Source organism: Desmodus rotundus, chromosome 1 (genome assembly GCF_022682495.2).
Source record: "Desmodus rotundus isolate HL8 chromosome 1, HLdesRot8A.1, whole genome shotgun sequence".
NCBI classification, from domain to species: domain Eukaryota; kingdom Metazoa; phylum Chordata; class Mammalia; order Chiroptera; family Phyllostomidae; genus Desmodus; species Desmodus rotundus.
Genome location: NC_071387.1, coordinates 23,687,900 through 23,711,023, shown reverse-complemented (window position 1 = coordinate 23,711,023; position 23,124 = coordinate 23,687,900). Strand labels below are relative to the sequence as shown.

The 23,124-nt window shown below is 40.6% G+C and overlaps 1 protein-coding gene across 7 annotated transcripts in view; it reads left to right on the top strand.

Moving 5' to 3' along the window:
* Positions 1-19,764, top strand: part of FKTN (fukutin) — a 43,588-nt gene extending 23,824 nt beyond the window's left edge. For 6 of the 7 annotated variants that reach the window (XM_071221272.1, XM_053922049.1, XM_071221270.1 and 3 more), the window contains 3 exons: positions 49-182; positions 1,874-2,001; positions 14,059-19,764. In XM_071221272.1, coding sequence (XP_071077373.1) covers positions 49-182; positions 1,874-2,001; positions 14,059-14,272 — 476 coding nt within the window. In that variant the 3' untranslated portion in view covers positions 14,273-19,764. The remainder of the gene's footprint in view (positions 1-48; positions 183-1,873; positions 2,002-14,058) is intronic. The other variant, XR_011651139.1, reaches the window with a different exon arrangement.
* Positions 19,765-23,124: the final 3,360 nt, after the last annotated feature.

Genomic DNA, 23,124 nt, shown 5'->3' with positions numbered 1-23,124 from the left:
TAAGTTTTTTTAAGAAGTTTTCTTATTTTTTTTCTTATTTTTTTTTAGGATGGTATCGACAGTGCAGTATTATTTCTTATAGTAAAGATGTCGACATAGGAATTTTTATACAAGATTACAAATCTAATATTATTTCAGCATTTCAGGATGCAGGACTTCCACTCAAACACAAATTTGGGAAGGTCAGTAATACTAATCTATTTTACTTAATAAGTAACATGTCTCAAAAGTAAAGTTTGTATTAAACAACCCAGCAATGATTAAGAACGTTGCATGCGTCATTGTATCACTTGGTATCCACCTGGATGGATTAGGCAGAAGCTTGCTAGCACTTGTGACCTCCGCACTATTTATTTTAAAAACTACAAAATCTGGCTCTCTGTTAACAATGATAGAGAGAAAGACCTTGGGCTCTTGCAGATGAATATATTCCCATTATGTTAGGCAACAACATAGTATAAAATTAATACAATACATAATGTACATTATTATAATAAGCAAGAATCCCACCTACCCTACCTGAAGTTACATTGTTTCTCACGATTCATTTAGTTGTATGTTCACTTAGGCCCCATTGCATTTTCAACACAAAACATTTCATTGATTGCTAAGGGTTAGAAATATAGGCTCATTTCAAAGAGTACTTGAATTTCTTGTTTATTTCATCTGTCCTAGGTCATAGCAGTTTTTTCTGAGGTCAGCTAGGAATAGGTCATCGTGGCTTAGATGAAATCTCCTTTTACACAATTTGATTCTGATGCCCTAAGCCTCTGGGCCCCTGCAATCACCTTACTATTAATTTTCTTGTTCTCGGAATGGTTTTGTCCTGGAAATCAAGTAGAAGTGTGCTTAGTCACTGGAAAATTACTTTCCTCATTACAAACCTTCCAGTTCATTTTTTAAAAATGAATAAAATATTTTCCTGAGGTCCAAGTCAAAGCAGTAGTGCTCTAGTCATTCAGCAAACATCAGCAGCGCTGTGCTTTGCACCCGGGACAGAAAGGTGGATAAGTTGTAGTCGTTACCTTTGAGGAGTTCTGTATCTAATTGGAAGGAAAAATCTGCATAAATAAGTATGTGATTGATTCTGTAGCAGGCAGATGCATCATGTCCAATGGGAACATAAGTCTTTATAGGGTAAGTTTCTTTAGGAAAATACTCAGAATTGTTTGTTCCTTTAACTTTATTTTTTTCATGTACACATTTTAATGATCTATGGTCTGTATATGGGTTTCTGTAATACAACGTTTACTTCAGTACTTACATATTGATTATAATGAAAAACTTCTTTCCCGATGTTGAACTTATTAAAGGGAGTAATTTGTCTTTGCTTCTTTTCTTTCTTTAGTCCGAAGGGGGCTCAGGAATGGGGTGTTCTGTAGAGTGATAATTTAACCACTGTTAAGTCATTATCCTGAGTTGTCATCAGTTCTAAGAAGCAGCATTATTTTATATGCATTTAAGAAAGAAATCAAATAATGGCATGCTACTGATGCATCCCAATTTCAGAGGTGCTCCTACTTGAAAACATGTATCTTAAAATCAATACTCTATATAAAACATTACGTTTCTTTAAACAATGTACATTTCCGTCCTGGCTGGTGTGGCTCAGTGGATTGAGTGCTGGCGTGAGAACCAATGGGTTGTCAGTTTGATTCCCAGTCAGGGCTCATGCCTGGGTTGCAGGCCAGGTCCCTAGTAGGGGGTGCATGAGAGGCAACCACACATTGATGTTTCTTTCCCTCTCTTTCTCCTTTGCTTTCCCGCTCTCTAAAAATAAATAAGTAAATAAAATCTTGTTAAAATTTTTAAAAAAATTAAAAATGTGTATTTCCTTTGTTTCAGTCTGTGAAGGTGTTTTTCTTCCCTCTAGGTAGAAGACAGCTTGGAACTATCTTTCCAGGGAAAAGATGATGTGAAACTTGACATTTTTTTCTTCTATGAAGAGACTGACCATATGTGGAATGGAGGCACTCAGGCCAAGACGGGAAAAAAATTCAAGTATGAATCAGATAAGTACTTATTCAAGGGGCAATAGAAATAGCTTCGGAGGTTGGAGAAAAAGAAAAAGACTCTGGCAAGGCTCTATTATCAGATAATACTTTCTCAGCTTACCCTTAGTGCTAGTTATATTTGCAGAGTGAGAACTACCTATCAGCAGAGTCTGCAAGGAGGAAGTGTCCCTGGTTTGTCAGTCAGAGGGGTCATTATGATTAGAAGCCCTTGAGTCATCAGAAAGATTAAACCAAAACAAAGGAACATGGAAACCAAGCCCAGATCCTGAGCCAAAACTCTGACTGGCTGTTAGAGCTGTAGGAGCTGATAATTGGGTAGGAATGGGTTAAAGGTCAGTAAGGAGACAGTCAGGGTGAAGTTTAAGTGATGAAATTGGGATTGAATGGGGTTGAGGCTATGATTGCTGGGCAATCTCTGATACAGTGCCTTTAACATAGACCAAGGGCTAATCCTTAAAGGGTACCATTGGGCTTAGTTTAGTCAAATGTAAGATGATATCCACTGTAAGATGCACCATTATTTTATGTGCTACTAAGAAAGGAAAAACTGCCAATTATAATGTAAGACATATGATTCACAGATGGAAAAATTGGTGGTGGTGTCTCAGAACTGAAGGAATGCAGTATGTTAGATTGGCATTTTAAACATTTTTTTAATGCTGCCGTAGTAAAACTCCTTGATGAGAAAAGACAAAAAATAACGTTAGAGTAACTGTGCTGTCCTTCAGATGCGGCTAGCCCATTCTCAGTTCTGAGAGAATGAATGGGAATGAGAACCCAAAGAGCAGGAGCTTTGGAGTCGGGCTGACCTCGGGAACCGCAGCTGCACCTCAAGTGTGACCTTAAGCTTTGCTAGACGTTAATCTCCTCAGCTGTTAAACGTGGGTAGTACTACTCTGTGTCAGGCACCTTATGAACATTTACAGGTGTTAACACACCTAGTCCTCATAACAGCCTTAGGAGGTAGGCATTCTGTTAGGCACTGAGAATTTATGTAGTTTGTTCAAGATCACATAGCAAGTAAGTGAAGGAGTCAGATAGCAGCCTGTCTCTAGAATTCATCATTTTAACCTCTACTTGCCACCAGCTCTCCACTATCCTTGGCAATCTGAGGCACTTAGCACAGTGCTTATTAAGTAGATGGTGGTTGTCGTTGTTGTTGTTACTTAATATTATTACTATGATCACTAATGTGATTAATATCATTACTGTCGTTATTAGGGTAGATATGTGACCAGGGGCATAAATGTACCTCTATTGCTGAGATTGGTGCTTTGATCATTGAATACGTTGAGCCATTGGGCACAGTGGAGAATGTTCCGTAACACAGAAGAGGAAATCCTCACTGAGCCTGGCTTCTCCTGGGTACGCTGATGTACCCCACTGGAACCGCTGAGTCTTTATTTGAAGGCAGAGAGTCTTCGTGTAAAGTTAAACTTGTTCTGGAGGTTTGAGAGTAATCCAGACCTTTTCCCCAGGAAAAGTTATAAAGTACCCCCAAGTTGACATTGACCCTGGAGCTTATTCCTGAATCATTTTCTTTAATATAAAAAAGTATTTTGCTTTTTGATAACACACATTCATGCTGGGTAAGTTCTGATTATAAGTTAATAAATGTGTAATTGACACTGTCATTGTGACTAGGTACATGGGGGCGATAAGTCCCACAGTTTGTTTATTCAGATTATGGTAAGGATGCCAAATGTCATGTATAATTTAGAGGCGTTTAAAAAAGCTATAAGAGTCTTGGCCAGTGTGGCTCAGTTGGTTGGAGCATAGTACCGTATACCAAAAGGTTGCAGATTCAGTCCCCAATTGGGGCATGAACGGGAGGCAACCAATCAGTTTATCTCTCATATTGATGTTTCTCTCACTTTCTCTCTTTCTCCCTCCCTTCTCTCTCTCTCTCTCTCTCTCTCTCACTCTCAAAATCAATAAATCAGCCCTGGCCTAGTGGCTCAGTTAGTTGGAGTGTCATCCCATACACCAAAAGATTGCAGGTTTGATTCCCAGTCAGGGCACATACCTAGGTTGCAAGTTTGATCCCTGGTTGAGGCATGTATGGGAGGCAGCCAATCAATGTTTCTCTTTCTCTCTCCCTTCCTCTCTCTCTAAGATTAATTAAGAATTTTTTTTTTAATTGTTAAGTCTCTCGTTAAAAAAAAAAAAAGCTGTAAGAAAGTGTAGCATAGAAATTAAGGGCATGGGGCCAGTCTGCTTGTTTTTGAATCCCAGCTGTTTGTTTCACTAGGTGTATTATCTTGGGTAAGTTATTTAACTTTTCTGTACCTAAAGGTCCTCAAGTGTGAAATGGGAATAATAATAGAAATTGCCATCGAGCAGATTTAAAGATTGAGTTTATATACAAAAAGGGTTTTGAATAGAATTAAGCATGTCCTGAGTTCAGGTAATTATTAACTACTGTTATGAATGCTACTAGTAAAAGTAGTGATAAAGAAAACTATTCCTCTTCTTAGTCTTATGAGGAATTTAGAGATTAGGAACCTATATAAGTATCTCAGCATTAAACTGCCAAAACTATTCTTAGAGAACTCATGTGAGAATGTCACTTTTTTCTAAGAAAGATGATTTTTAGAGCTGGTATCATAATCTTGTTATTCTTAAATTTTCTTTTAAGGCTTGAGTTTCTTCTCACTGACATCTGAAACGCACAAACCTCAAAAGAACTGTTCGTTTCTAACCAGTACATTTCTGAATAAAAAGAGCTCCTTTCATTCTGCTTTAACTGCTCTTTATGGTGGCAGAGTTTGGGAGTGGGAAGTGTTCTGATTATTTAGCGAGAGAAATGAGCAGTGGTAGAACTGTCTGGACAGATGGTGTGAGTCCCAGATTTTCTGTCACGTTACCGTGACCTTAAAAGGCAGAGAAAAGAACGGGACGGCTGCGTGGAGTAGTTTCTTTGGAAGATTCCCCCAGCCATATGCCATTTTCATTCTTTTCAGCACTACTTGCTTTAAAAACTGTAGTATTTTCTGGAGGGGGGCAAAAAACCTTTAGAGCTAGTCTAAGGGTCTTTTTTATCTTTATAATATTTTACTTTTTACTCCTGCGTGGTAAATTCTGAGAAAAGCTTAACAGTATCATAGAATGCTGACCATTTTTTTTTTAAAGTTGGGGAGGAGCTCAGGAAGGAATAAAAAAGTTCCTCCTTTCAAAACTTTACTCTTGCCCTGGTCAGTGTGGCTCATTTGGTTGGAGCGTCGTCCCATAGCTCAGGCGTTGTGGGTTCGATCCCAGGTCCAGGCACACACGAGAGGCAACCATGCTTCCTCTTGCATTGATGATTCTCTCTCTCCCTTTCTCTCTCCCTTCTTCTCTCTCTAAAAAGCAATGAAAGAGTGTCCTCAGGTGAGGATGAAAAAAGAAATTTTACTCTTTGCCTTCAAACTATGTTTTTGGTCCTAAGATTTAATAATAACTATGGTATTAATAACATCAATAAAGGTACAGATACCATGGTATCAGCTAGATACTAGGTACCATGATAGGTACTTTATAATCTCAAATCATCTTCACATTACCCCTACGGGTTATTTGTTCTCACTCCCAGTTAAATATGAGGAAACTGAAGCCTAGAGAAGTTAAATAACTCACTTAAGGTCATCTTGCCATAATGGCATGGCCAAGGTTTAACTCCAGACCTGTCGGACTCTTAGGCAAAACTACTTTCTTCTAAGAGTTAATAGATTAACTCTAAATGCATGTAATGCACTTAGAGCAATACATGGCTAATAAGTACTATAGACATTTAGCTACTGCTACTACTATCCTTAATATTTATTATTAGTATTACAATTACTATTGCTACTACTGTGTTGCTCCAATGCAGTGATAACTTGGGTTAGTTATTCTCTGGGAAGCATTTCTTTTCCAGGTCTAATATTTATTCCATCCTTAGCTTCTAGTCCATCACTCCTTTACCTGAGTTCATTCTTTTACCTAAAATCTCAATTCTACTCTTCAGTATTATCTAGATTTTTTAATATTTATTTTTGTTCACCAGAGTCCCAATCACCAGTAAGAAAAACAATGAAGTAATAATTATGCCTCTTGAGATACGAAGTTTTTATTCCACAACTTCACAGTTCCTACAAATACTGCCCATATTTCTTTGCGTTCTTTCTTTCCTTCCCATCTGAATCAGCTGATGTAAACAGAGGCCAGGCGTTTGAGGAGCAATACTAATACTAAATACTAACGCTCCGTACGAGTCGATAAAGTGAACTCTTACCGAGTATTTGCTGTATGCTAAACACTGTGCTGAGCTTTCGTGCACCATCCACTGCACCCTCACAGCCAGTTTATACAGGAGATTTTCTCGTTGTCACCTTTACTTTGTGGGCGAGGACATTGCAGCAGAGCTGAGACTCAGACCGAGGGCCCGTCAACTTCAGAGTTCTGGTCCGTGTGCAGTGGTAGCATCACCAGGACCTGCGTCACACTGTTGACAAGGTCCTCAGAAACAGTCATTTCATTCCCTGTCGTTTCAGGGTGATGCTGATGAGACGCTGCAGGGACAGAACTTCTGTTTATGTCAGTTAGCCTACGGGAAAACTGTTGTCACATTTTATGTCATTTCGCTTGAAGTTGCAGAGCCCATCAGTGACATTAAGTGAGGACAGTGGAGCTTCTGTTCCTTGGCGTCGTCAGGGCAATGCAGCCACCTGAGCGTCCTCCAATTGGAGAGCTACTGCCCCCTGGACTTGTAGTGGGCTCCTTATAGCTTCTGATATTGCAGTTTTTGCGTATTATGTGTATCTTAAGAAAACTTAGATCTTTTCCTCTGTGCTACTAGATTCCCATCCAAGTGTGGCTGCAATATAACTTAATATTTAATTTCTGTACAATTTATTACCTGCTATGTGCTAAAGATTCTGATGTGAATATGACGTGGTCTCTTCTCCGCAGGGTCTCACAGTCTAGGCACGAGACAAGTATTAAAGTACTGTGCCAGCAGTCAGATGCCGCATAACGATGTTTCGGTCAACTACAGACCACTTAGATGACGGTGGTCCTCCATGATTATGGTGGGCATGAAAAATTCCCATTGTGTAGCGACTGGTAGCCATCTTCACATTGCAGTGAGACCCATTGCTCACGGGCCTGTGGCGGTGCTGGTGGGAACGAGCCTGCTGTGCGGTGCGGCCGGCCGTATAAAAGGGCAGCACAACCACATGCGGTGGGTAGTGTTAGACGATGACAACAAACGACTCTTACTGGCCTATGTATTTACTGTACTCCTCACTTACTGTTACCTTAGAGTCTTTCTACTTGTAAAAAGTAATTCTGCTGTGGAACACTGTGATGCCGGCGGCAGCCTCGTCTCATGTTTACCGCGTCCTGGGTTGCATCCTTCTCTCTTGCGCTTGGTTTCATGCCGTGTTGTTGTGGACGGTAACACGCTGTATGGGCCTGCAGCCTGTGAGCAGTGGGCCGCACCGTGTGGCCTAGGTATAGCGCGGGCTAGGCTGTCTAGGTTTGTCTGCGATGTTCGCACAGCGACAGAGTCACCTAATGACGCGTTTCTCAGAATGCATCCCCTTCTTAAAGCAGCTCATGACTGCATGTGTGTCAGGTGTGGTTGAAACACCAAATCAGCTTCATCTAGAAGCAAGGCAAGCAAGTGTGGCTTAAAAATAGAGAAGTTTGTTAGGTAGACAGGAGGAATATGGAGAAAGGCCTAATAATACATTTACTTAACTATTTTTCTATTTAGACTGTTCCCATATTTTATTATTAAAAATTCTATATGCATCTTTTTACAGTAAGTAAAAGCTTTATTTGGGATTATTTCCTTGAATAGATTTCCAGAAGCAAAATTCTTGTTTGATTGTGTCATCTGAGAAATAGAGGGGTGTGTAGGCAATATTCTAATACCAATAATAAAAGTATAGCGCTTTATTCCTCAGCGTCTTATTTTTTCTTTGACTCCTTAGGACTCCTAGCAGACCTCCAGTCTTTCTTGTCAGCATGCTTTATTCTGCCTACCTCTTGTCCTCCTATATTTTCAGTAAGCTTTTACTTCTGTGATAATTTTACATTTACAGAAAAGTTACAGAGACACTGCAGGGAGTTTCTGTACACCAGCCACCGGTCCCCCTCGTTAACACACTCTCACCGCGGCACGTTTGTCCAAACTAATTACCGACACTGGTGCGTCACAGGCCCCTGAATCCAGACTCAGCCTGTATTTCACCAGTTTTCCCACGATGTCCTTTGTCTGTTCTAACATCTAATCCCAATACTGCGTTGCATTCGAACACCCGGCCATTTGAAACTTGGCTGTAGTCCAAGATTTTAAGCATGTCAGTAAGTAGAACCAGGTTCTTATACATCATCAGAAGTTCCAGTTCTTCCCACTCGAGAGCACTGAGTCGCCTCCATTTTGAAGCTTCTCTCAGTACCTCTAACTGGAAATAATCTCCCTTTCCTCCGGATTTCAAAAAAAATTTTTTTCCCTCTTTACCACTCTCATGCTTTATTTGGGTACTTTTGCCGATTAGCCTGTCCTTTCAGTGGTATAGTGAGAATCAGGCCTGGTCAACCTGTCAGGCCGAGGTGAGCGCCAGCCCTGCTTGGAACTAAAGCCCGCCCTTCCCAGCGCAGTCTGCGAGCTTTGTTCAGCGAGCTTTGTTCAGCGGTAGGGTGACACCAGGTCAATCATGCGATCCCGCCCAGCACCTCTGGGGCATCAAAGCCATCAAGCGAAGTCACCCCAGTTGTTTTCATCCACTCTGCCTCACAAGAGGTTAAAGACTAGAGTTAGTTGAACCCCCCACTCATAGGCTCTCTCAGTTCATAGATACTATGCTTCCATAGTTTTAGCTTTTAAAAAACGCTTGTCTTTGTATACTTACAGCTATGAAGTTAAAAAGGCAGATTTGAGCAAATGTGTATATTTAAAACATTGGCTTTTCTAAAAATGATCTCACATTTTCTACTCTGTTTATGCCTGTATATTTTGCAACATAAAGATTCTATCTCTGAGGAAGAAAAAAAAAAGATTATATCTTAGGTCTCCTTAATTATACCTCCAGACCTTTAGTGAGTAGAGGATGCAAAATTGCATCATTTGGGGGAAAATTTTGAACGTTGTGTGGCAATTGTGTACTTACACAGTATATAGAAGTGGCAGTTATTTACATAGCAAGCTTTGTTTGTTTCTTAAAGAAACTACCTCAGAATGAATAAACATCTTTTATTTATGGGAAGTAAATTATATTAAGACTCTCGTATACTTTGCCTTTTAGTGTAGTTCTATAAGGTAGTGTTTTGTGATATAAAAACATTGTCGTGATAAGACTCGTACACAAATGTGGCCGTCCAACTCATAGTGGCCAAAAGAGTGGAAACAACCCAAACGTCCACCTTCTGGTCACCAGGTGAACAAAGTACAGTACGTGCAGACAATGGGATACTACTCAGCGAGAGAGGATCGAACTACTGATAGATGCAGCAACAGGGATGAATCCCCACAACTTTTTGCGAAGCAGAAGAAGTCAGAGAAGAAGGGTACATCCTAGTAAGTGTATTTACTCGAAGTTGTGGAACAGGCAAAACAAACCAAGAATGTGAAAAGACCGGTGGCTGCCAGGGCCGGGGTGGGCTGACTGCAGGACTGCCAAAGAGCGGGGAGCTTTCGGGGGCAGAAATGTGCCGTCGCTTGAGTATTGTAGTGGTCATGTAGGTGTGTGCATTTGTCAAAACTTAAAATAGGTGCATTTCATTATATGTGAATTACACCTCAAAAAGGTGATTTAAAGGGTAAAAGAAAACAGACATATTCTATGACTCAGAAAACCAACGCTAAGAGAGCCCAGGATCACAAGTTGAAACAGAGATATGTAGGACCAGAGCCGTGAGTGGATCAAGCCAGACTTAACTCCAGTGATAATCTGATAATCTCATTGAACAGATTGGGCAATCTTAGATCAAAATGAAAGAAGACTGATGTATTTAGTATGAAATCTTAAATCATGATTTAATCTCTTTTCATTATTATTATATTCAAAGAGAAATCCTATAAAATTTGTGTTAGACAAAGCAAGCACAGCTGGAGTCTAGCTGGTTGTAGATGAGCTATTATATATCTAGTTTTCTGGAAAGTATGCAGTAGAAATAAAAATGTCCTAAGGCTTTGTCCTCTGGCCTTAAGTTTTGTGCATGCCTTAAATAAATTGTTTTGATATAGTCATTTTGAGTGTGTGTTCAAGTGTTACATTGTGACTGTCCATATAAGCTTTAAGTGTTGTCTACTCATCGATAGCAAAACTTTTTCTTCTTTCTCCTGTGGTACAGATAACCATTTGCTCTGTCCTATAGAGACTGCATAGCAGAGTTTAATAATCAGTAGATGACATTTAAAACTTTTGATAAATTTCCTAATTAAAAAGAAAGAGAGGGTTATTTTAGTAGACTTGGAATAAAAGGGACCTAGAATTCCTTTAAGCTGAAAAACAGAATGTACCAAAAACTTAGAGTGAGCAATTGTATTTAATGACAAAACTTTAGACACCTTTCTATTTAAGTTAGAAAAGAACCTAAGAATCCATGTTCTTTTTACTTCTATTAAGCTAGAGGGTTTAAGGCACTGGTATAACGCAAGGAAAAGAAATTAGAAGTTAAAAGAAGAGACAAAATTGGTAAGGCAGACGAACTTTTTGTGTTGTTTTACATTCTTGTTTAATGAAATGGCTCTGCAGACTTATTTAAAAGGTCAGATCCAGTTGTAATTGATGTCCCTAACTCACTTAGCCTAGCTAACTAGCAATAATAAAGAAGTGTTTCTCATTTAGCAACTATGTTTATAGGTCTTACATAGCTGATGAAATTACTTTATCCAACCACCACGAAGTAGTTTTCCAGATTTGAGGGATGTCTGTGAGGGAAAAAACAGTCTACTCCAACTAATTCTTAATTCTAATTACTGCTCTATGCAAAGTAACAAAGTAAAAGTTGTATGAAATAGAAAATGAATGGAAGCATTTTTACGTGTGTGCGTGTGATTAGACCTCTTGAATCTTACTCTGAATTGGAGTTGGTTGCTTTGTCTGAATTTAGGTCTGTTCACATTTTAGATCCTATCAGAGCTTTGAAAGCCAAGGTTACCTTTTAGACCCATGGTGTGTCATCAGCCATTGTTTACTGGTAACCTGGACAGAGTACATGGCACGTGCTCTTCCGTGTCACTGATCCCACCTCCCCCCACAATCCCATTTTACCATCAGTTTTTATATTTTATGGTTTGTCTATCTCTTTTCTTCTCCTAGGAAGTTGGAATTTTCTTTTGGCTGAATGGATTAAAAATTACTCAGTAAAAAGAAAAGGTTTAGGGATGTTTCTATTGAGGAACAACATTAACATTAGAGTTAAACTGCCTTTGAGTTATTTTAATGTTGTTTGTGTATTTTAAGTGTTTTGCTTTTGTTCATAAACCTTTTATGGGTCAAAACATTGCTTTTGTAAAATCTGTGGCATTCTTACTCACCCTATCTATCCTGGATCTATGATTTTCCTTTCAGCTTTTTGATAAAACTGCAGAGGCTTGTATTTAAGAGAGACGTTTCCAGACCCGTGTTACTAGGTAGACCATGATTTTTGCCTTATTTCAACTTCAGTGTGTCAACTTGATGGGTTGGGGCAGGTGGACATCTGCTGACCCACTTCTGATTGGGGAGGGTGGAGGCTGGTTTTGGGTGGATGTGTCTGATGACAAAGCAGGCAATTCGGTGAGTATGAGTGTGCAGAGTGCAAGTGGGACCTGCAGATGGTAGAGCTGTGCTGTATCTTATTTCCTCCTCTGCTATGAGATTTGCTGTGGCCGTCTTTTCAAAGAAGCCAGCTGGGATTGTCTGTTAACCACCAGCACCCACTGGTTTGGGTAGAACGGACTTGTTGCTTTCTTTAGAATTTGTTCAGCCTCTCGTTTTCATGTATATTTCATTTATATTCATCTGGTGATAAAACATGATATTCAAAAGCAGAATATGTGAGAACTGACCTTTCCTTGGAGAACATCCCAGTTAGATCTCATTTCTACAATATGATTACATTTTGACATCTGGCTTTTTTTCCCTGTTCCTTTTTTTTCTTTAATCCTCTAATGTTTCAAATTTCTGTGGTCTGCTATTGCCACTACAAATCTCAAGACTGAAAGTTCTTCCCATGTTGTGAAGAGAGGAAACATTTATTCAGAAAATAGCAACACAATATAAGGCTATAGTAAAAATTTGAATATAACAAAGCTGCTAGTTTTCACTTCCCTTTGTAATATACAAAATTCTATCCAAAGTACCTTTAAGAAACATGTTTTGGTTTAATTACTGAGACTACTAATTAAGATAGTTCTACTATAGATAGAAGAAAGTTCATTTTAACTAATATTCCTTGGGCTGCCTTAGTGGTTGGTGTCCCTGAGCATTTGAAATGGAAGGATTTTGGAAAGTCAGAGGCTACAGGTGGGTCCGTGTGAGGGATGCGAGCCCGAGACTGCCTCCTGGAGTCGTGCTAGCTGTGTAGCCTCGGGAAGCCCAGGCTGCGAAAGAAAAGACGATTCACCTTACACGTGTGTTGTTTATTTTAGTGTTTAGGAGCAGCTTAAATTTGATGGGGATTTAATGACATGTAACCTATTAAGAGGAGAAAAAGAAAGCTTGGAGCTGAGAACAGATTTGAAAAGGGCAGGTGGTAAAATAAAAGGCAGAGCAGGAAGAAGGTTGGTTGTAGCTGTCCTTTAAGAGAAGAGTTATTGACACAGTGCATGCATGCAGTGGATGAGTATATCTGCATTTGGGGAGGGGATGGAGTGTGAAGCTTTACTCAAAAAGCCAAGTCACTGGGTCTTGCCTACCATGTTCGTGGGCTGTGGTATGGAATTCTCACTACAGTATGAGCTAGGAAAGAAGTTTGAGAAATATTCTGGCAGACCCTAGGGATTTCTTCAGCTGCCTAAGCTGAGAAGTTATCAAAAACCACGTGGGACACAGAAGTTAACATGACCCATCACAAAAGTACTGGCATTTGTGGTGCCCTTATTGGAGAATGTCATGTTGCCAGGATTGGTTCGGGCGCTCTGGCTGACTAGAAGGGTGTTGTTTCCTTTCTCACTGCTACACATGCTTCCTGCCACATACTAAGAATTGCAAGCATTCGCCCTGACTGGTGTGGCTCAGGGGATTGAGCACTGGCCTGCGAACCAAAAGGTTGCCGGTGCAGTTCCTCCAGGGCACATGCCTTGGTTGCGGGCCAGGTCCCCAGTTGGGGGCGTACAAGAGGCAACAAATGCTGTTGCTCTCAAACATCACTGTTTCTCCCCCTCTCTGTCTCACTCCCTTCCCCTCTCTCTGAAAATAAATAAAATCTTTTTTAAAAAAAGGGATTGCAAGTATTAGAAATGTAGTCAAATGGAATATTTATGTGTGGATTGGTTCCCTGGGATTGGTTAAGGAATGGCCACAGCCAGGTCCAAATACTGTCCCAGGGTTTTCTGAACTCTGTCATTTTCTTCCATCTTCTGGCAGCCTTTTGCTTTGACTAAGAACAAAAGTGGCCACCAGCTGTGCTCAGCTTCTACCCTACCAACCTAGAAACCTCAGCAAAAAGAACACTTCTTTCCCCAACTGTTCCAACAGAAATTCCAAAGCTGACTTTCATTACTGAAAGTTCTTCCTGTGTTGTGAAGAGAAGAAACATTTTTCAGAAAATCCCAACACAGAATAAAGGGCTATAATTTACTGGTTAGGCCTGGGTCTTTTTGACCCACTTGGGGAACCTAGGGACAGGCTCAGCGCTCCTGAGTCCAGAGACTGGGAATGAGGGAGGGAAACTGGGATGCTGTTAACATTAGAAGAGGAAAGGGATGCCGGACAGCCAAAAACAGTAAAATGTCCACTATATCTCTCCCTAAAGCTGCTTAGTGGGAGAGGACTGTCCTTCAGCCAAGAGGTCACTACCAGCTGGGCTCCTCTGCAAACAAGTCTAGGTTTAAAGCCTAACCCCTCTCCACATTGCTCTGTTTTGCCAGATACCTGTTCCCCAAGTTTGAACTGTGCTGGACCGAGTTTGTAGACATGAAGGTCCGTGTGCCCTGTGAAACCATCGAATACATTGAAGCCAACTATGGGAAAACCTGGAAGATTCCCGTGAAGACATGGGACTGGAAGCGCTCTCCCTCCAACGTGCAGCCCAATGGAATCTGGCCTGTTTCCGAGTGGGATGAGGTCATCCAGTTATACTGAGACTTGAGGCTGAAACGGTAGAATCCCTGCTCCTGAAAAACAGGTGGCTAAGTGTTTAAAAAGATACATATCTATTTGTCAAATGTAAGGAGGAGCCAAAGAAAAATGGCAAGTTGGAAGACTCAGAAAGAGTTCTAACTCCTAAGCCAACTGATTTAATCCTCTCATTTAACATTATTAAGGAGTCTCCGTGTGCCAGGTGCGGTGCTAGGTTACCACGGAGAGCAGAGACGAGTGCGACGGAGGCCTGCCTCATTTTCTCCCTCCCTTTGGTGAGCACCCCAATTTTCCTTTGAGGGAAACACACTTACTCTTTAAAGAGCTCATAGAATATGACGTGTTCTCTAAGTGCTTTCAAAATGTTAGATGATGTGTGGACTGGAAGATGGGCTCACCACAGGAGGTTAAGGAAGGATATACTAGTTAAAAAGAACAAGCTATTCCTGGTCTCTGTGTTTAAGCCTGTACGTTAGAGCTACTTTTCAGGTTGTGGCGTCTGAGTTAATATTGAAGCGATTTCAGGTGACATCAGGAAAAGATGCTGGCAGGTTCGTGGTGGAAGCATCCTGCTGTGGAATTGACTTAAAGCACAGGGCAGCATCCTGTAAGAGTGAGAGCTTATGTCTAGCCTTGTCAAAGACACCTAAATTTTCATACACTTTCTATTTTCATATGTGAAGTGTAATGCTTACATTTCTAGCCATTGCGAGGATATTTTCACTGACTTCTGGTAGCACTTGTTGACAAATCATTCAAGTGAGACCATGCTACCAGACATGATTTTGAAAGGGTTGTCGCTGCACAAAACTTGCTTTCCTTATTTCATTCTCAGCCATCTGTTAGGTAGAAACAGGAGCTATTCATGGACATTCAATATTTTCTGATTTAGAGTCCTTGTACTCTTCACTTAAATGGTATGCGAGCCTACTACCTGTTCCCCCTGTCTTCTAAAACTACATCAGGTCTCCAAAATGAAGATAAATAGAAAACCTTGTAACTGTTCTCCACCCCAGATCATAGTGTTCGTGGTGTTTGTATCCGTTTTAGTGGTGTTAGCTGTTGAATATCAGTGGGACAAGAACTCAGACTTCCCTGGTTTACCTCCCACTCTGAAATCCTCATTTCCTTTTCCTCCACAGAATACAGCCCTGAGTAGGCCGGGATGGCTCTGTCTTCCCCATCTCTTCGTGAGTCACTTTAATTGTGTATTCTAAGTGAGGAGTAAAGGCATGTGTAGGCACAATAAACACCTCCACTTCCCGCCCCCCCTTTGGACTAGGAAAGGAAGCTTAGACTGCTTAGGACTACTTTTGGCAGATTTTTCTCCACCCTCTTCCTTCATGGTAATTAAGAAATAAAAGTCAGATTTTCCTGGCCATAAATAAATAAATAAATAAAAATAAAACTAGAGAATAATGGAAGTGTCAGAAATGGAAACCAGAAGGCCTGAGGGGATGGGCTTACAGAGTTTTCTTAAAACACAATTGGGGAAGGTAACCTACAACCACCCCACTCCAAATCTTAAAAACAATAAAAACTTTTCTTAAAGATTTTATTTTAAAGAGGGGGAAAGGGAGGGAGTAAGAGAGGGAGAGAAACATTGATGTGCAAGAGAAACATCATTCAATTGCCTCTCGCAGGCCCCCAACTGGGGATCGAACCTGCACCCCAGGCTTGTGCCCTGACTGGAGATCGAATCTGCGATCTTCCTGTTTGCAGGACAATGTCCAACCCACTGTGCCACAGTCAGGGCACAATGAAAACTTTTTAAATAAATGATAAATAACCAGTGACTTTCCTCTCTTAGTATGAGCTTTCAAGGTTATAATCATTGGGTCTTTTCATAAATAACAATTAGGTTTTTAGAGACCTTTATAGATTACCAGTAAATTTGTCCCCAGATGACTGGCCATTGTAATCAGCTTTCTCTTTGTTAGAAAATCAGCCCATAGAAATCATACCCAAATCCTAAATTTTATAACCTAATTTTATTTTTCATGGTTGAAAAAAAGGTATCGGCTCATAACAGTGTTCTAGGCAATCTCCACCCGATTGGGGAGGATCCTTTGCTTGTACTCAGCATCTCCAAGTGTATATACTCTACATTTCTGCCTATTTTAAATTGGGGCTCCCACTGTTCGCTAGGGAATCTTACTCACCCCTGTTTAGGGTATTTCTCTTTTATCTGTCCCTGGAGTCCAAAGTCTTGAAATATTCAAAGTCTGAAATATCCTGCCAAATGGACAGAGAGGTTCCAGTCCTCCCCTAAGTAGTCCACTGGCCATTGGAACACCTTTCTTGACTGCCTTCGGGTTTCGCAGGCCTTAGCTCTTGGGTCCTACCCTAACTTTGGGGAATGAAAGCCTTTCCCCAGACTCTGAGGGCCAGGCTTGACTCTGGTACAGACGCAGCCTTACTTCGTCCTGTGCTGTTTAATGGGTCAACTCTGCTGAGTGTCCAGAGACCTTGGGTCAGGTGGATTTACCACCAGCACCTCTTCAGGTCACTTGTCTCTCCTGAGTATTATAACAATAATTCTCCTTGTCCAACCATTTTTAGGGCCAGTTTGCCTGGCTTATTAAGAGAAAACCTCTTGCATTAAGATTTGGACAACCTCTCCTTTAACAACCAGGTGGCCTCCCCCTTAACAATCGGGGAGCCACTCCCTTAACAACCAGGTGACAACCTTGTCTAAGCAGGGAGCACTGGTCCTTCTCACCTCTGCTGCAGCTACTGACATCTGACCCCTGGAATGGAACTGGTTTGGAGCATCCCTTTGAAGCTGGGTAGTAGGATAGCAGGTTCCCTTGATTCCCCAGCTACAAAGCCTGAAGTGTGACCACTGCATGGCGGAATGCCTGCCACAGCCCCCCAATCTAGTTAACATTCTCGTGAAAATCACCTCGCTCTTGAACCTTAAAAGTGGACAGGACCTCACTGCTCCGTTCATTCTCTCCCCCTTATTTTATAGCTAAGTAATAATCCCAGAAATGAGTGTTTTGAGCAAGAAACAACTGAGGCTAAAACCCGCGAGGGCCATGACCCCCCGCCCCGTGCCTGTCTCACTGCGTCACAGCACGGCGTCTCGAACCCTGCTCGAGATGCTTGACAGCGAAGCCGTCCAGCGCCTCAGCTGGATTACACTTCGGGTGTTTCTGCCCTTCTCCACTTAGCACCTTTCTGTTAGATGGAGAGCCCGAGGTGACAAAGAGGTCAAGGAGGAGTGCTTCTTTCTTGTCCAAAATTCACAGATTATCTTTGTACCTTTATGTGAAAAATGCCTTAGCTTCCAGCGGCGAACTAGCTCACATTTGGGTTCATCGGCCGTGGGTCAGCATCCAGGAGTACCTGTTCTCATGCTCAAGGTGCATCCCGTTGCCACCTCTACTTCCCAGGACACCGTAGGCCCCAATCTGCTAAGTGCCCAATTCTGAAGTCTCGCCTCTTCCTCTTCATTGGTATTTTCTTAGGGAAACAAGTAGTTGAAAACAGATTGTGCTCAGTTCTTTTTTGCTTTGTGACCCCACATCGTTGTTTTTGGTCTGACAGGGCTGCAAGTGGCATGGACAGTGAGGTGTGACACAGGAAAGCAGAGGTGTATAGATTGGGGACCAGAGCAGCATCTGGGAAACAAACTTGAATGAATTCGCACACTCCAGCCTAAAATCTCCCCCAGTGTCATAAGCTTAAGGCTCCCAATGTTTCCAGGTCTGCCCCCCATTTTCACGTTCTGGAGATTGAACAGTTCTGCTATCCTCAATGTTACAAATCCCAGGGGGGATTTCCTCTCAAAACCCACTCAGAGAAAGTGCCCCGTCCCCACCTTCTAACACGTAATCATCATTTGAAACAGCTTTAAAGCATGGAAAACTCTAGCTTCTGACCCTCCGAATGAGTTTCTCTGAAGGAATTTCCTGCAGCTATTTCTTTTTCCCTCTTCTCTTCCCGTGTCATTAAGACCTGGGCTAGGTCACCTCTAATGTCCCACTAAGGGAAGGCAGCATGTTGGCATAAAAAGACAGCACACTTTTCAATCCCACTTTGTCACGTGGGATCTGTGGTAGGGGACCTCTCAGTCTTAATTTTCTCATGAGTGAACTGGGGACATGATGTGTACTTATCAGGGGTTTTACTAAGGACTAAATGAAACACAAAGTGCTTAGCATCAGGCCTACGGTTAAGTAAGTACTCAAGAAATGTTTCATTTTCTACTTCCAATTCCTTTTCTAATTATTCTTGAAAGGGGTAAAGGAAACTGTGGGTCAGGACACCATTCTTATTCAGAAGCGTGCACGACTGGATTTGCTTAGGAAAAAGAATGTCATTGTGTCGAGATATTAAAGGACTACTTGGCTTGTCCTTCATGGTTTATGAATTCAGAGATTTTCCCAACTTGCCTCCCTCTCTAAAAAGAACTTGTGTTTATTTTCATTTTACTGGTCAAGCTTTTGTCTCCTGGGGTCTTTTGATACTGTGCCGTATGCTACCTAGTTCTTTGGTTCCAAGCATTTTGCTCCCTAGATTTAGCGCCTGCTCTGCTCTGCACTTTTATGTTTTCCAGTATGTTCCTTTCCCTAGAGCTAAATCCTCACCTCCTTGTTAGTAAATCTCCGCCCAGCCGAAATCAGATTTAGGTCACGATTTGGAAAGGGAAAGAATTTAGAATACTTCGTTTCATTTAATTGTGTATCCTGGTGAATGGCTATATCAGTAAAAATAAAGGATAATTGAAAGTACTCATTTCCACCTTCTTTCCCCACATTTGTGCTTCTCTCTCAACTAGGCAAGAATCAACAGAGCATGTGATGCTATTTAAAGCTGCTCCGAATCAGAGAGAGAAATTCTAATCATAGTGCGTAAGTCAACCAGACCAATTCAGTGGTAATAGCTTTTGTACAGACCCAGTGAAATGAAGGCAAGTATAAATTTTTCTAAGGCAAAATCTCTGCTTCCATATTCTCGGAACTAGCTCAGAATGTGCCCCCCGTCCCCTTGCCATCCCCTAGCCCAGCCCAGTGCAGAGATTGTGCAGAAACTCATTAGCAGCCAAGCAGCTATCTACTTAGCAGTAGCTCCCACAGGGACACTGAGAGGGAGAATTTAGGAGAAGCAGAAGTACTGTATTTTATTCTACAAAATAATTATGCTGTCGTGCACCATGTAAAAAAGAGTTACAAGGTTTTGTAGCCTTCTAATGATTCATTCAGAGCATGGGGAATATGTCATATGTTCATTAAATGAAAGTCATATGTAGCTATGTATGAGTCCCTTCCACTTCATAACCTGAAAAACATGTATGTGAATTTTCTGAACAAAATGATACTTTAAACATGAGTAAATTTTACTGTGTGCTTACCAGTTTACTATTTAATTTTATCTTCAGGTACAGATAATTTGTAGTACTACTGAAAATACATTTAATATAATTACTTTGATCAGAATTTGTAATATATAATCCAGTTTGTGATGGTGAATAAAATTTTTCTAATCTCTCGAAATATTCTGTGTTTGTTTTTGAAGTTTACAGTAGAAATAACAGCCACTAACATACACAAGCAGTCTGGTAAACTAGTAATCTTGCCACTAGTGCGGCACTTCTGAATTCAGGTCTGGGAATGCGAGGGTTCTCAGTGCTAACACCTTCCAGCCAAAGACCATCAGGAAGACACCTGCTGTAATCAAAGAAAGTTAGGTTTATTAGCTTGTTGCGAGGAGAGAGAACAGCCACCATGAGGAAACATGACATTTCAGGAAGAAAGAGCTATAAAGGGCTTTTACAGGATTTGGACTAAAGTCAGAATTGTGAAGAGTAGCTGTGGTAGAGGGGAAATAACACAGGGTATGAAGTAAAAAGTCCTAGTTTGTCTGAACCCAACAATGTCTAAAAAAATAATTACACACCATGACCAAGTGGGGTTTATTACAGATACATATGACCTGGTTTAGCATTCAAAAATCAACGTAATCTTTCCTGGCTGGTGTGGCTCAGTGGACCAAATGTCAGCCTGTGAACCAAAAGGTCGCTAGTTTGATTCCTAGTCAGGGCACATGCCTGGGTCGCGGGCCAGGTCTCTGGATGGAAGTGTGCGACCGATTGATGTGTCTCTCGCACGTGAATGTTTCTCTCCCTCTCTTTCTCCCTCCCTCCCCCTCTCTTTAAAAATAAATAAAATCTTTTTGAAAAGTCAACATAATCACCATGTTAACAAATGTGAGAGACTGACTGTTTTCCCCCTAAGATTAGTAACATGGCAAGGAGGTCTGTTTTCACTATTCTTACTCAGTATAATCCTGGATGTTCTTGCCACTGAAATAAGGCAAGAAAAATAAAAGATAAACACATTAGAAAGAAAGAGATAAAACTATTTTCAGATGATATTATTGTCTATATTGGTAATAGATAATACCAAGAAATCTATTATAAATAAAAACAAAAACAAGTCAAAAATAAAGACAAAAAAAAAACCCTTCTGGAGTGTATAAGTGAATTTAGCATGGATACACACACACACACACACACACACACACAAGATCAAGATCAACACCAAAAAATCTGTTGCATTCCTATATAGTAACAGTGAATATGTGAAAACTGAAATTAAAAGTGCAGTATACTCAGGGTCATTCCAAAGAGAATGAAGTACTTAGGCATAAACTTAAATCATATACAGTATCTATATATGAAAATGCTGATGAAAGAAATCAAATAAGACCTAAATGAATAGAGATACATATCATATCCATGGACTGGAAAACAACATAGTAAACATGTCACTTCTATAGGTTTAATGCAATTCCTATCAAAATTTCGGCAAGATTTTTAGTGGGCATAGGCAAGCTTATTGCAAAATGTACGTGGAAAAGGCACAGAGTCCAGAATAGCTGAAGCAATCTTTCCAAGAGTAAAGTAGCAAAAAGATTTGAAATTGGAAAACTTAAGTTTGTCCTTACATTGCAATGGATGTGTTACCTGACCTTATAAGGTAGGTGTTACTATCCTTTGATTTGCATACAAAAAAAGGTGCAATTTGGAGGTAACAGTTCTTAAACACTGTCTTATGACTTGAAATGCAGTGGCTAATCTGCCAGTTCTAGTTAGTTAACTATTGATTGAAAAAAATTTTTAAATTATAACTTGAGACCAACCTCTTAAACTACAAGTGAGAAGAATCACTTGTCCCAATATTAAGGCTTACTATATATGCCTATAAAATACTTGTTATGGGCTACACTTTACCCACCCCCCCTCCAAATTCTTATATTGAAGTCCCAATCCTCAGTACCTCAGAATATAACCGTATTTGGAAATAGGGCCTTTAAAGAGGTAATTAAGGTAAAAACAGGTCATATGGGGGTGAGGGGCTAATCCAATACACTGGCCTGCTTGTAAGAAGAGGTTAGGGTCCAGACAAGCACAGAGGGAAGACCATCTAGAGACTTAGGGAGAAGACAGCCATCTACAAGCCAAGGAGAGGGGCCCTCAGAAGAAACCAGCCCTGCCAACACCTTGATCTTGGGCTTCTAGCCTTCAGAACTGTGAAAAATGAATTTCTGTTTTGAGCCACCCAGTTTGTGATAGTCTGTTAGACAATCCTAGCAAATTAATTCAGTGATCAAGACAACATGGTATTGGTGAAGGCATAAACATAGGTCAATGGAGCAGAATAAAGAGCCCAGAAATTGACACACAAATATGCTCAACTGATTTTTTTTTAATTGCAAAAGAAATTCCGTGGAGGAAGGATAGCCTTTCAACGAATTCTGCTATGGCAATTGGAGATCCGTAGCTCCCACTCCTGGCCCTAAAAAAAGACCCTCAACTACTTTATACAAAAATGAATTCAAAATGGATCACATGCTTACATAGAAAATGAGACTTTCAGGAGAAAATCTTCATGACCTAGCTAAGCAAAAAGTCCTTTCTTATCTTGACACCAAAAGCACAATCCATAAAAGGAAAATTTAACAAATTGAACTTCATCAAAATTAAAAACTTCTCTGCAAAAGCCTGCGTGAAGGGAATGAAAAGACAAGCTACACAGACTGAAGGAGATATTTGCAAGTGCGCATCTGACGAAAGGCTGTTATCTAGACCATATAAAGAACCTCAATGCTCCACAGTTCTTTAAAAATCAAATCGGAAACGAGCAAAAGACAAGAAAGGACATTTCACTGGAGAGGATATACAGATGACAAACACGTTAAAAAGATATTCAATGTCATTAACCAAATAGGCAGGAGCAGTAGCTAAAGCAATCCTGAGAAAGAACAAAGCAGGAGGCATCACACTTCCTGTATGTTACAATGCCACCGTAGTTGAGACTGTGGTACTGGTGAAAAACCAGACACACAGACCAATGGAACAGAATCAAGGGCCTAGAAATAAGCCCGTCCATATATCGTGAGCAAATATTTGACAAGGGAGCCAAGAATACTCAACAGAGCCAGATAGTCTCTTTAATAAATGGAGCTGGGAAAATTTACGGTTTCCTTATAAAAGAATGAAACTAAAACCCTATCTTATACCACCCACTAAAATTAACTAAAAATGTATTAAAAACTTAAATGTGAGACCTTAAAATCATAACACTCCTAGAAGAAAACATAGGGGCAAAGCCTCTTGACATTGGTCTTGTCAGGGGTTTTTTGGATATAACACCAAAAAGCACAGACAAGAAAAGCAAAAGTGAACAAGTGGCATTACATCCAACTGAAAGGCTTCTGCACAGCAAAGGAAACCACGAACATGAAACGCAACCTATAGACTGCGAATATTTGCAAACCATATATCTGATAAGGGGCTAATATGCAAAATATATAAGGACCTCATACAACTCAATAGCAAAAAATAT